The 14,397-nt window shown below is 32.4% G+C and overlaps 1 protein-coding gene across 1 annotated transcript in view; it reads left to right on the top strand.

The window, feature by feature from the left end:
• The first annotated feature begins 5,729 nt into the window (after nt 1-5,729).
• The window catches only part of LOC134271942 (atrial natriuretic peptide receptor 1-like), an 86,395-nt gene continuing 77,727 nt past the window's right edge, over nt 5,730-14,397 (top strand). The window contains exon 1 of the mRNA XM_062754177.1: nt 5,730-6,006. Coding sequence (XP_062610161.1) covers nt 5,831-6,006 — 176 coding nt within the window. The 5' untranslated portion in view covers nt 5,730-5,830. The remainder of the gene's footprint in view (nt 6,007-14,397) is intronic.

Here is a 14,397-nt window from a genome sequence, read left to right as displayed (position 1 = left end):
CTATTTGCGTTATTTATTAAACATACATCCTAGCCCTCTTTGATCTGTGAATACTAGTTTACAAAGCCTTCTATCTCTTTTCCTTAACTAAATTAAGCTTCTTTTTTCATCTTTTTTACTACACATTACAACATAAACGGTAAAATACTAGTATTCGGCATTTCAGAAGTTTCACCAGATTTTACAATTTCTTAGTACATTGTAGTACAAAACGTAGCTTAAATATGCTTTCTTTTTCGATAGCAGTAACTTGAACATCGACAAACAACGGTAAGTACATGTATATTTAACAAGGACACCGCAAAGCCAAGTTTCTCCTTGCAGAGAACATCTCTATAAATCAAGGCAGCATTCGAACATCAATCCCGATGCAGATTTTGTTACATCCTTTCGCAAGGTTTTGTTTAACTCACTCACCCCAAAACACACACACATAAACGATTGCGTATAACTACTACATCCCCTCCAACTCCACTTCAAGAGGAAAATAAATGAGAGGCTATCCATGAAAACTGTTTGTTTCATAAGGAAGTCGGGGTATTGTCTTTAATTCTACTACGATAATTATTAAAGTGGCACAGTGACGCGCAAAGGGGAAAATTGACAAATGTAGAATTTTCGCATGACCTCTGTAAATTTTGTTCAATTCCCTAAAGTATTAGGTTTCAGAAAATTACAGGTTTCAGAACCTAAAAGTTAAATTTTTATGGGGAAAAATAAAAGTAAAAATAATTTCTGTCTGCCCAAGAACGAAAATATTGCAAAATACCCTGGTACTTCTTCCTCCCTATTATACGCGTGCGCAGAAAAATGTTGAATAAGTTTCCATAGTTACCATGGTCTCAGGTATCCACGAATGAATATAATGTAGACCAAAAAATTTGATGTAATCTTTTTAAAAAGTTGTTAGAACAGTCATACTTCTCACCTTTGCATGCTCCAGTTGAATTTTGTTTACAAGTTTGAGCTAAAAATAAGAGTAGCGTGACCTTGACATATACGAAACAACGGAACGAAACGGTAGATACAACCTTTGTTTTTCCGGCACTTATATTGTGCAGTCAATTCTTGCAGTTTAATTGTCATATCTTCGCTATATACTCATAATTTTCGTAAGTCTTTCTTGTATGCTACAGATATCTTAAAATTAAGATATGATTTTGACTCACTTTGCATTTAACATTATTCTCCATTGAATCACGAAAGTCATCAAAAAAAAATATTAGATCAGAGACATGTATGTGTAGTTGAAATGTACATTAGACTTAAGAATGAAATATTCATTTAGACCACATTAATGTGTCGTCTTTTGCAATTTAAACACTGTATATTGCAGAAAGTAGCGGATGAATGTAGTTTCTTAAGCTATTCAGGGCTGTTTCACAATCTCCCTAAGCCATATTTAAACTCCGTGATTTTAGTGATGGGGTAAAGTAGAAAAATTATTTTTTATTGTATATTCAAAAAGATTAATCTATATAAGCTACAAACAAATTTATAGTTAATTAAAGGCTAATTTTAATGCAGCGAAAGCACAAATCGTCTGTTTTCTATTTACAAATACACTCTGGCGCTAAATGGAAAAGCGTTAACGCAGCATTGTGAGTTTATTCGTTTCTCTATAGAAAAACAATCAGTCCTATTTTAGAGCTGCTAGTACGAGGGTCATTCAAAAAATACGTAGACAATGCTTCTCATCGTCATATGATTATTACAAGATTATAGATCAACACAATTTCGTAAACATAAACATTTATTTTGTCGAAGTGTGAAGTTTCATTCCATTTGATTAAACAGAACTCACGTTAGCCAAAATTAAAAGCAACATGTTTTGTTACCACGGAGCACGATTAACCAATATTGTAAATTCAAAAACAATGCTGAGAAAGTTTGTCAAAAGTATACACATTTTTATTACTTCAAACATGGTTTGTTGCGTCTTCTCCATTCAAAACACATATCCACAATACTTAACACTTGGTTTGCTAACAATTGTACAATTGTACAAATACAGCTTGAATTAGATTGTCAGTGTTTTCAAATTCTTTAATTTACCAAATGACTCTTTTAATTCTGCAACAGTGAAGCACATATCATGTTCAATGACGTTCCTAACTCTTTTGACAATATTTTTAACTTTAAACTGTTTCTTTGCATACAATCCATCGTCCGATTCAAACTCGCTACAACTCAAAAATTGTATTTTCAACTTAATACAAATACACAGATTTTTTTCATACAGATCCTGATTTATAAGGATTTTTTAAGCTTGTAAATAAGTTTCATTGTAAAGTCTAATTTTATTGCTACTTGCTTTTGAATTTAAACACATAGTTTTTGCCTTTTTTAATCAAGTCCATATTTATTAAGAGCTGATAGCTTTTAAATGGAACGAGATATTACATAACCTGATTTCATTTTAATTAATACAGCAATACTTTATTTAAACACGTAAATTAAATTAAATTTCGTTTCAGCTCCATTTATTAGAGTTATAACTGTAAATACTATAAAGTGAAAATTAGAAAATTACTCAATTTTGACGGTGCTCCATGACCCCATTTTTGCTGTTCTAAATCCTTAGTAATTTTAATAAATATGAGGATACATTCCAATTTTTTTACTCAAATTATTTGAATCTGTTGTTAAAATATTTGTACCAAATTTGGATATAATATGACGTTAAATTAAAAAGTTAGGACAAAAGTCTACGAACTTTTTGAATGACCCTCGTACATGTATTAGAATAGAAATAAAGTCCTTGTTGTCGTGAATGATGCAGAAAAACCTCCTCGGCTTTTATATTTCAAGCATCATTTATCGACCTCGGAGTTAATTCTGCAACATTCACGAAGGCGCGGACTTTCTTTTATAAATAAAATGATTTAATATAAATATATTGCATGTCATCAATGCAACATTTTAGATTGATTGATTGATTGGTTGTATATAGTTTTACGTCCTTTTTGAGAATTTTTCACAAATATGGATACGCCACCACTTGCCAGTCGAGAGCTGCAAATTTTATCGTTTGCTCGGCACTGAGGGCCGTTGAGCAGGGAGGAACTTTTTCTTGCCATCACCTTATGCGACATGGGACCTCGATTTATAGGTCTCTTCCGAAAGACCGGTCACCACGTCCCACAGTTGGATTCGAACATGCGACGCAAGGATTGACTCCTTATTTTGCGACTCTAGAGCAGACACTCTAACCACTGCGCCACGTGGGCGACAGTTTGGATAATAAGTTCATTAAACTCCTTCCATGGCAAAGATTTTAAGCATTTCTAGAAAAATTGATATTAATATTTCAATGCATTTTTTAAGCATTTCTTGTAGTTTTTGTTTATACCAATGTATATATATTCAGAAAGTAGGTATTGTGTAGTTTCTGAAAATGATTATAAAAATATTATTTCAGTAGCCATGTCAACGAAATACACCATAATTATACTGGTATTTCCAATTTTTTAAAGAATGAGTTTCATTTTTTTTAATGCTAAATTGAATATATCAAAAAATATTTTATTGTTGTATCGAAAGTTATGAGCATCTTGTACATATTTTTACAATCAATTTTAAGTTTTTTTTTTTTTTTTTTTTGGGGGGGGGGGGGGGGGGTGGGGTCGGCAGGTTATAACTAGAATTTAACATTTGTACATTCTAACGTGTTACATGAACCACGGTATTGATTTCGATAATGGCAAAATCGCTCAAATAGTGCGCAAAGTTTAGCACAAGATAGCAAAAAACTGATGCAACCAATAAGAGAAAATTTTATATATTATTTTATCGTAATTAATTTTTTTTCCGACGATGCAAGGTTTATTCTGATATTTGTAATATATAAACGAAGTTATGAATGTTTTTCACACTATACGCGTTTTTCAAGTCAGATGCGTAGAAATGCGTATATGCCATGTATGAATTTATTTAATATTTCTTGGAACCAGTTGATTTTATCTTTCAGACTTTACCATATGATCAAATTTGGTGTATGACAAAAAACTTTGAATGAGAGATGGTATGAATTAAGTTTTCAAAATTACTCCAAAGTGTATGTTCTGATGAATAAACTTTAACATATATTGTTTAAAATAATGTGTTTCTTTTTTTGTTCTTTTATTTTAAAAATCAACTAAAAAACACCATTAATTTTAACAAGAATAAGTTTTATGAAGCGCAAAAAAATTTATAGTCACCAAAATATTTGTTCGCCTATTATTTCCTGACAATGTTTTGTATTTAGGGAAAAGCTATGAAAAGAGAATTAAAGGTCAGGAAAATTAATGATATGAGGCAAGTGACTATTTACTTGGTTGAGAAATGGTATTTTGTATAAAAATACAAATATAATTTCAATTGTTTACTTGAAATGTGTTCATCTTATTTTTTCGATGTTATTAATTGAAAGAAAAAACACAGCTTAATCAGCGTTTAACCATAGATATATATTTCTTCTCTTAGTAAGATAGTATATAAGTGTTTAACCTTTGAGGATGACGTACGTATCTAGCCCATGTGTTTCGTGCTCTAACTTCATGCAATATTTATAGTTTGTTGAATATACAAATACTTGGTTCAACTCAATCGCCTTTCAGCATTTCGCATTTGCTATATATCAAACGTTCCAAATAAGCTCTTCAACATGTAGATCTTTTTCTTTTTTTTACTTAAGTTAAGTCACTCCTGAAATTTGTTATATCAAGGATTTTTTGAGAAGTATATTTTGGATAAGTACTCATAAAGTGTAACTCAAAATCGCAAGGAAAATAGGGGGTCAGTGTGCATCCCACTGATCTACGGTACATTTTAGTTTACCTTTTTGCACTTAAATTTCATCTCTTTGGTTAATTTCTTTAACCCTTATTATATTTGATTAAATTTAAGCATGGCAATAAATATAATCTTATTTAACGTAAAATAGTTTGAATAATATTTATTATTAAACAAATCTTGCAAATCAATGCGCGTAAATTATTGTGTGACCTTTTTGCACTTAAAAAATAACATATTTGGGGTATTAAAAACTTAATAAGGCAATAAAAAAAAATTCTTATTTCAAACATTTTACGACTTGAGTGCTGATCAGTCACAAGTATCGAGTAGTTTAAAATAATGAAAGAACAAAGTGGGGTCAGTGATGTGAATTTTGAAATATTTGTCAAAATATGTGATTTTCAGGCAAAAAATGGTGTAAATTTGACTTTGACTTCTTTAATATATTTTCATTTTTTGGAAAAGTTTGTTGAGGGAAGGTGTAAAACTTATTCTAAAAATATAAATTAAGACCTATGTTAAATATTTTTAGCAAATTAAGACCTATGTCAAATATTTTTAGCAATATCAAAACGGAAAATATTCTCCGAGTAAAAGTATGTGAGGCTAAATTTCCATTACATTAAATTTTATAAATGTGCAGATTTGCAGAATTTTCTGCTAAATATCCTTCCACCAAAAGAAATAGTCCCTCATAAATCTTGCTTCTTTGTAGATTTTTGAGCAGTTTTTTAATTGAATGTTAAAAAATTTACATTGTTGAATTTAAATATGTTATAAAAATTGAATTTTAATAAGAAGTTTTGAAGTAAAAGCTTCTGCGTGAACTTTTCTAAAAAGCTGACGAGTGACTTACCTTAATGGGCAGCGGACAATCAAATTATTCGTCAGAAATGTAAATTACCTTTCTGCATTGCACGTGATTAATGTCAACATAACTTTAAAACACACGTCTAAGCATGGCCTCAAAGTAGCTTTTAAAAAACTGAAAACATACTTTCTTTAAACTCTCCGGGATACTACAATGTGAAATGAATTTGATTATGTATGTATGTTTCTTTTCGTTTCCGCCAATGAACGAGAATTTCGGATCGCGTGGATGGCTCCGGAAAAAGAGCATTACGGACTCAGTGCAGGATCTAGCGTGAGCATATTAAGAGCAGCGTTGTCAGCAATACAGCTTCATCAACGGCTTAATGCAACGTTTTTGGCGGATCATAAAGTCTCGTAAGTCGGTTGGATTTTTTTTAACCAGTATAACTATAAAACTAGATAGCAATGGCTGTTATTATTAATCAATAAATATTCAAGGAATTATTATGATAGGTATGTTTCTTCTCTACACAATTTAGGTGATAAAAATATTACCACCGAAATATTGCTGACATACGACATAGCGCTAAGCAATTATCAATTTTTTGTAGTCAATTAAGTATCGTATTGCATCCATTTATCATTCTTAGAAAATGATTTAAGGAAAGTTAGGTTACAAATGTAAACATCTTTTTATATGCATGTTATATATGATAAAAAACATGAAAAACTGGTTATCCAGATAGAGAAGAGAATGCAACATTACATACGTTACCAATTCAGAGCATACTGTGGAATTTTTCATAAATAGACCAGCGTCTAAAAAAACAAAATAAAGGTCAATGTTATATTAGTTCACTCGGAATTTATTCGAAACGGTTTTAAAATACACATGAAACGCCCAAGCACCACTTTTTAAAGTATGGCCAAGAAAAAAAATTGAAAAGTATGTCAGTGTTCAAATTATCAGCAAAATGACAGAAAGACTGACGGACGGACGAATAGAGTTTAAACTACTAAGAATATGCCTTTTCATTATCTTTAATAATATGGGCAAGAAATAATTGTAATGTGCATTATTTATATAGAGAAAATTCAACACCACCAAAAGTTAATAATTATTTATGTGTATGTGGTGCGTATTGTCGTGGCATTATTCGTGGGTCGCCGCACAAATCAACACAACATTGTCAGACCCACTTCAGCATCAACAACAAATCAATCAATCATCAATCAAATTCAGCAAATATAAACAAATTGACTATCCCGGGTAATCCGCGGACGGTTACTTAGTTAATCTTTACTAATTTACATCAGGGACCGTATATAGGTCCCTGTTTACATACACAATCTGCAATAATAATTCAATAAAAGATGCTGTTTTTCTTCAATTTATCAAACCCAGTCACACAGCAATGCAGTTCCCATCAACACAACATTTTCACTCGATCAGTGTCAAGCATTAGTCAACAATTATTTCCCATTAATAGTACTTAGTTAACATATCAATTGACTTTAGTGTGCACCTATGCCACGACAATTTAGAACGGATCCTCCTAGATTTCCGCCAGTTCTTCGTATGAGGCCGTATAAACCGAGGTCCCGTGTCGCAGTAGGTGCTTGAACGAAAAGTTCCCTCACTGCTCAATGGCCTCCTGCGTCGAGCACAGGACAAAATATTGCAGCTCTCCATCGGCAAGCGGCGGCACCCCACATACTTGAAAAACTCGAGAGAAGGACGCTCAACAACATGCAATCAATCATGCAGTCAATCCAAGACTTCCGCATTGGTATCGTCTATCCAACGCTTTCTTGATGGTACCAGTTCATCCACATCAAAAAGGCTCTGATCATCTTCCTGCAAATTATAACAACACAGCAGTACCAATCGCCTTTACAAGTTATAATGATAATTCTTAAGCTTTTCTCAGCTGATCTTTTTATCTCAAGTGCATTTAGGAAGTACAACACATTTTTATCATTAAACTTTCAACACAGTTTGTGAAAACTTCTAACAAAATGGGATGGATGGGTGGGCAATTAACATTTCTTAAAAGCCAATCTGGCGTATTTTTAACAATCTAAACTTTTGATTAATCTGTGACCTCTTTCCTGTTCAGCAACTCCGGCATAAAAGGAAGCCAAACCCGATGTTAATTTTGAAGTCTGCATATCATACATCAAATCTGATTTCTTTTCTCATAAAATAAATGCATCTATTTTATATTTCAAATAGATGCTTTTATTTATATAGAGAAAATTCATCACCACAAAAAGTTATTTCTTTTTATTTGTATGTGGTGAGTATTGTTGTAGCATTATGCGTAGGTCGCCGCACGAATCAACACAACATTGGCAGACCCACTTCAGCATCAACAACAAATCAATCATCAAGCAAATTCAGCAAATTTAAACAAATTAACCACCCAGGGTAATCCGCGGTTGGTAACTTAGTAAATCTTTACTAATTTACATCATGGATCCATATACCAAGTATATAGGTCCCTGTTCACATATATAATCTGCAATAATTATTTAATACTAAATGCAGTTTTTCTCCAACTTATTAAACCAAGTCACACAGCAATGCAGTTCGCAGCAGCACAACATTTTCACTCGATCAGTGTCAACCATCAATCATTAATTATTTCTCATGAATAATAATTAGCTAACACATCAGTTGACTTTAGTGTGCGCATACGCCAAATGGCTGCAAAGGAGTAAATCTTTGTAGTCATACCACAAGGGAGCACCAAATCAACTGATCTACGACAATACTGAACTTCCCTACTTATTTCCTACTATATGGACTGATTCTAACTTTTTCCGGAAGTATACCCCCCTCATAAAAGGTGAATCCTTACCTAGTTACTCACTTACCCTGATGAACATACTTAATATTCAAGGACATTATACCTTGGCCAGGATCAGTTTTGCTGTCCGCAATCTGAATTATAACTGCAATGATCATCATTTTTGGGTGAAAAAGCAAAGTATACTACAAACCATGCATAATAAAAAGAACAAAACAAAAATAGTAATTAATGTTGATGAAGCAATATAAAGGTTAGATTCATATGTAATTATCTGTACTTAATGTAGGAGCGTTTGCACAATTTTTAATAGTCATGTTGTTAAAATTGTAAAAAAAAAAAAAAAAAAAAAAAAAAAAAAAAAAAATAGGTGGCCAACAAATTCCATTTTTTACTTGAATATACTGCATTGTCAACATAACCTTGCTACCTGTTCCCTATTACCTGAATTTATATACAGTAATACATGTATTTACATCATCCTCCTGTACCCTATATTTAGAGGATTTTGATTGAATAAATGAACCTGATCTTGTGACTGATTCTTAAGATTTTTTAACTTCCACTGAAAACTAATGGCAGTAACATACATTGTATGACTTATCTAATGAATATGAAGAGCATGAACATGATAAGAATGTAACTTATTGCACTATGTGACTTAAAAATGGTGGCCACATTTGTTCCTATCTAAAGAAGTAAAGAAACTTTTGCAATGATAGTACAACTCTTTTGTATTTGTGGACAAAGATGCCTCCAGAATCTTTCTACTCTAAGCCCATGATCATTCTCACAAATTCTTTGGTAAGCTATGTGGTGTCTCTTTTGTCCTTGGTGCCAGGTCCCTGAAATGCCTCTACAGTTTATGAACTTGCACCTGCTATTGAAAACACCTGGAATCTGCTTACCTTTAAAAAGAGCATTTCAAATCATAATTTAAACACATAATCTTAATAAATCCATGGTCCTTCTTGATTCGCATGTTTGACAATAACACTAACCACTGCAATGTTATCAATGTATATTAAAATGTTATACATGTATAACATTGAAATTTTGTAAGAACCGTAACCACATCTCCTAATCACTATTTATGCCTGTTGAAATTCAAATGAAGTGAGAAGGCCTAAGAATTGGATGCACCACTCGTTGCATCACAAATTCTCCTATTGCCATGCTTAATTTAGTTGCATTAGTACAGAAATTGAACAATCCAACAACGGATTGTAACTCATTTTTAACTTTTGGCTGTGAAACTTGCAAGACAATTATTTAGCAATGTATATTTCTAATTCTTAATATGTGATTCTTGTATGTTTTATCTTCAGCTAAGGAGGCACCAATATCACTCAGTGGCCCGACAATTTTTCCGTTTACAATAAGCCGTATAATGCATTATGTTTTTCTTTTCCCAGTAAAAATAAAGTCATCATCTAAATAGTGATTTAAAGTGTATAAAATCAGTTTGTTATTTTGTTAACCAATGAAAAATTGTTGTAAATTTATCCCATATTTTGCATCTTATTGCAGAGCCTTTGGTAACATTTTTCTTTGTAGTAAAACCCATTTATTGAGAACCCTAACAGATCATGATCACCAGTATGTTTAAGTATTAATTAGTCTAAACTAATCTAAAAGAGCCCCTTTTCCTGACACAGAAATAATGTCTACTAAGTTTTCAAATGACAAATATTTTTACTGTACACAGCTATAGATCAATGAAATCACTTAATATGCTGTTGATTCAGGGTATGAGAAATGAGCAATCATCCTCTGTATCTGCATGGATTTAGGAATTGTACAAACTGGTAACATGCGAAGACTTAATTGGAAAGGAATTGACCAATACTTTAATGTAATACCCTTAAAAAATATATGCCTCCTTTATAAATTGGGCTGTACTTCGACCTGGTTAATCTTTAAATATTTGATACTTGTTGTAAGGGACATCTTATGATTATATGGGTTGTCCATTGTTACATTTTTATGCAAATATACAATACCCACATGTCTGCCTGCTATAGAAGCCCCCATAGCCGAAGTCAAAACATTTCCTGATTTACTTGCTCCACTAAAGATTTTGTTTGCAATAGCAATGAGGTTTGTATGAACATCAATGTTTGATAATTGGTTGAAGCATCCTCACTAGCCGTCATCTGACTGGAAACAGGAAAAGAAGGATTTATGGACCTAGGATTGCTCTTTTTAGTAGCAGTACCAACCTTGATGTTGCATTCCACCTCTTGTTCGGGCATTTCTCATGCAATATATAAACTTGAAAAGTTAACAAATAAATGATTTTTCTTACCTTTTAATTCTGTATTAGTGACTTTCAAACAACTCTGACATGAACTAAATATATCAGGAATTGATACCTTTACATAACTTATCATTATGATTTATCATAACTTTCTTTTAATATTCTTAATAGAGAGCACATCGAGCTTATAGACATGCACAAATGGAGGAAATTCGGATTTAAATCTGCATATTGTTCAAAGGAATTTTTATCAACCATGTGAAAAACTTTGAACTGTTCGAAGAACTTTTTATAAATCATGTCATGATGTGAAAATTCTTAACATCCTTTGGGATGCATAGGATAATGGTGCCTTAGGCATAACAGCAATAACTTACTTGAAAAAATAAAATCAATTTTACAATTTAAATATCACACCAAAGTACTGTAGTAAACATAGCTTTGTATGTGACGTCATAATTTATTCACTTTATGGCTCGGGTACCGTTTTTGGGAAAAAAATCCAGGTTCAAATTTCGATCCTGACACATGGGGAGTAATTAAGACTATTCTATTTTATTTATTTATTTATTTAAAATGTATTTGCATATACTGCACTTACCTAGCATGGGCAGCAAACGCAAACTATTGGACTTAAATTGTATCGTCAAAAGCAGATCTTTACAATATATAAAACGTACCAAGTAAGAAATGTTGAATAACTGCGCTCGCCCAATGGTTTCACCCTCATACATATCTATGGGCTACAGAGTTAGTAATTTTTTTTACAATCCATGAGCCAGCTATTTCCGCACAGCACCATGTGTTTGCACAGCAGACGATAATCCAAAAACATCGTTCGTTATAACATCAAAATATTTTTCTTTGATATAAAGATTGTATCGTATGTATATAAAATTGCAATATCTTCACCAATTTACATTTAGTAAAAGCCAATCCGGCGTATTTTTAACAATCTAAACTTTTGATTTATCTGTGACCTCTTTCCTGTTCAGCAACACCGGGATAAAAGGAAGCCCAAACCCAAAGTTAATTTTGAAGTCTGCATATCATACATCAAACCCGATTTCTTTTCTCATAAAATAAATGCATCTATTTATATTTCAAAATTAGATGCTATTATTTCAAAATATACTATGCTGTAGCGAAATTATAATCATGATGAAATAATTGAATATTATTTCAATTTAGTTGCACCATTCTTTTTCCAGAAACAAAAACCTTTAACATTTTTCTTCTTTTAGAAAACCCCTTATCAAAACATAAATTTTCTTGGAATGACAATTTATATTTTTACATACTGTATGTTAGATTTTTATACAATTAAATAAATGACTGCCGTCATGAGAAAAGGACCCTTATCTTTTGACGTCACAATGCTCAGAAAACGACGTCAAAGTCGCGGTATTGTAAAAACGAAAGTAAAAAAAAAAAATTGTCAACTTCGTTTCGTGATCTAGAAATAAAATTAGATTTCAAAGTGTAACAAAAATTTGAAATTTAATGCGGACATTTTTAATAGGTATATAGTATGGTATTATTACTATTTATTACGTGAATTTATTCATAATGGTGTCAAAGTACATGCATTTAACTTGATGTTGATTGATACGCGACATTGGACATGCACCTTGATAGGAACAGTGATTAAAACGATGTCTATTCATGACTAAATTAAAGATGCTGCATATTTGTTTTTGAGAAATTGCCAAATGCTTAAATTTGAATTCATGTGAAGAAGTCTTAATATTAAAAGGTATATTCCATATACGTCCTTGTACTTTTTTTCCAGAGAGAGAGAGAGAGAGAAAGAGCGAGCGAGAGATCTATGCGCTTATCGTATTACCGTTCCTATAAGCGCTTCTCATTTTCTGATTAATATATACCATAATTTAAAATGTATTTACCCATTTTAATTTTAATACATAGTGAGTCATAGTCATGTACCCCGATAGCCACTCCACTGTGAACTGTCGATTTTAAAATGTGTGTAAAAAAAAAGGGGGGGTAAGTAGACAAGCCAAAACAAATATCCGAATAAAAAAACAACCGGTTAAAGTTAAAAATCCTAACCTGTTTGACTGGATAGATATTCTGGTAACATGGGAGATCCAATGAAACCTTCTACATCAACAATAAATAATTTTATACTAAATCAACAGTAAGAGATCTAGAATATGCTAAGGAAAAAATACGGTGGATGGGGATGTCATGAAAATTTTGCTAAAAATAAATTTTGTTTCAAAAACTAATTTAAAACGATCCCATAAATACATTTCAATTTTCTTAAATTTTTCCAATGAAATGAATGGATGAAATTCCAATCGAAACTGAATTGTAATATGTTCAGGAATTATTAAATACAGCTATTGTAGACTTTTTTCTGAAAACATTATACCCAATTCTGAAGAAATTAACAATATATTACATCGACAGTGATATTATGAATGGGGATATTTATAAACCAGAAAAAAAATCCCACTTTAGATTAAGCGAAAAGATAGCTAAAGAAGTGCAGCTTTCCGGGAAAAAAAACGGCAGACCGGAGAGCTACAGTGCCATCCATGGTAAAAACTGCATTTATTGTGCACAAAAAGTTGCGCTTAGTTCTGGATTAATTCTTCCAAATTCTTACCTCAATCGCGAAAAAGATTTATCAAAGAAAATACCTTACTCCTCTACAAATTACTCTCGTAGTTGACATCTGCACGAAGTGTGTCGGACGGAATATCTTTCAAACCAAAATGGCAGTATAAATAAACGAAATTTTCGATGATCTCAATATCAGGATCAGGAGGCATATTAACAATAATCATAAGGGATGTTTTGTTGTGAGAACAGTGAAATAATATACCAGGAACACACAGTTCGTAATATTTTGAGATGGCATTTTAAAACATGGAGAAATAAAATAAAGAAACAGCGCTCTTTTTGTGCGCAATAATATAAATATATAGTTTTTTGTGCAATGAGTGGAACTGTAGTTCTCTGTTTAAATATTTTCTTCGGAGTGCTAGCGAAAAGAATTTCTGGCTAACCCCCCGTTCACACAGAGCTACGACTCTACGGCGATCATCCCGATCAAGCCACGATCTGAAATTTTTTTGGATCGGGGCAGATCGCAGCCGATCGGCGTCAAAATAAAGCAATTTGGCAAATTATGGTCTTCGTTACGACCGTACTACGATGTCCCTACGTCAAACGCGCTGCTAACAAGCTTCTACTACGATGTTACGCAGACCGTTGCCGACAAGCAGCCGTGTTTAGTGCGTTTACGTTACGCTGCCACTACGACAATGAAGACCATACTACAACGCTACACAGACCTGGATGACTGTATCGCGATGTCGCTACGGTGGTGCCGATCATATTACGATTGCATTACGCTTCTAGTACGATTTTGTTGATGATGTAAATATATCTTGAAACTGCAGCTTTTTGTAGTACAATTTTAGCGATGATACATATTTTGCGACCGCAGTTTTTTTTTTCGGCCTTGACCACATGGTTTAGGGTAGCTGCAGATCTGTAGCTCTCCGAAAAAAAAATATTGATAGTCCGGTCTATCAATATATAATTTTTCGGAGAGCTACAGATCTGCAGCTAGGTTTAGGGCATTTTCAATTATTATAACTGTAACAAGATGTGAAAATGCTCAATTGTAAATGATTATCAAGTATAGTGTCACCCTTTACATGTAGTTAACAGATGATGATTGGTCAAATATCAGCG

The sequence above is a fragment of the Saccostrea cucullata genome, unplaced genomic scaffold, assembly GCF_032062105.1.
Source record: "Saccostrea cucullata isolate Sc308-1 unplaced genomic scaffold, CSIRO_AGI_Scuc_v1 ctg1016, whole genome shotgun sequence".
Taxonomy (NCBI): Eukaryota; Metazoa; Mollusca; class Bivalvia; order Ostreida; family Ostreidae; genus Saccostrea; species Saccostrea cuccullata.
The sequence above is the reverse complement of the archived record's forward strand: the minus strand, read 5'-3'. Positions and strand labels throughout refer to the sequence as shown.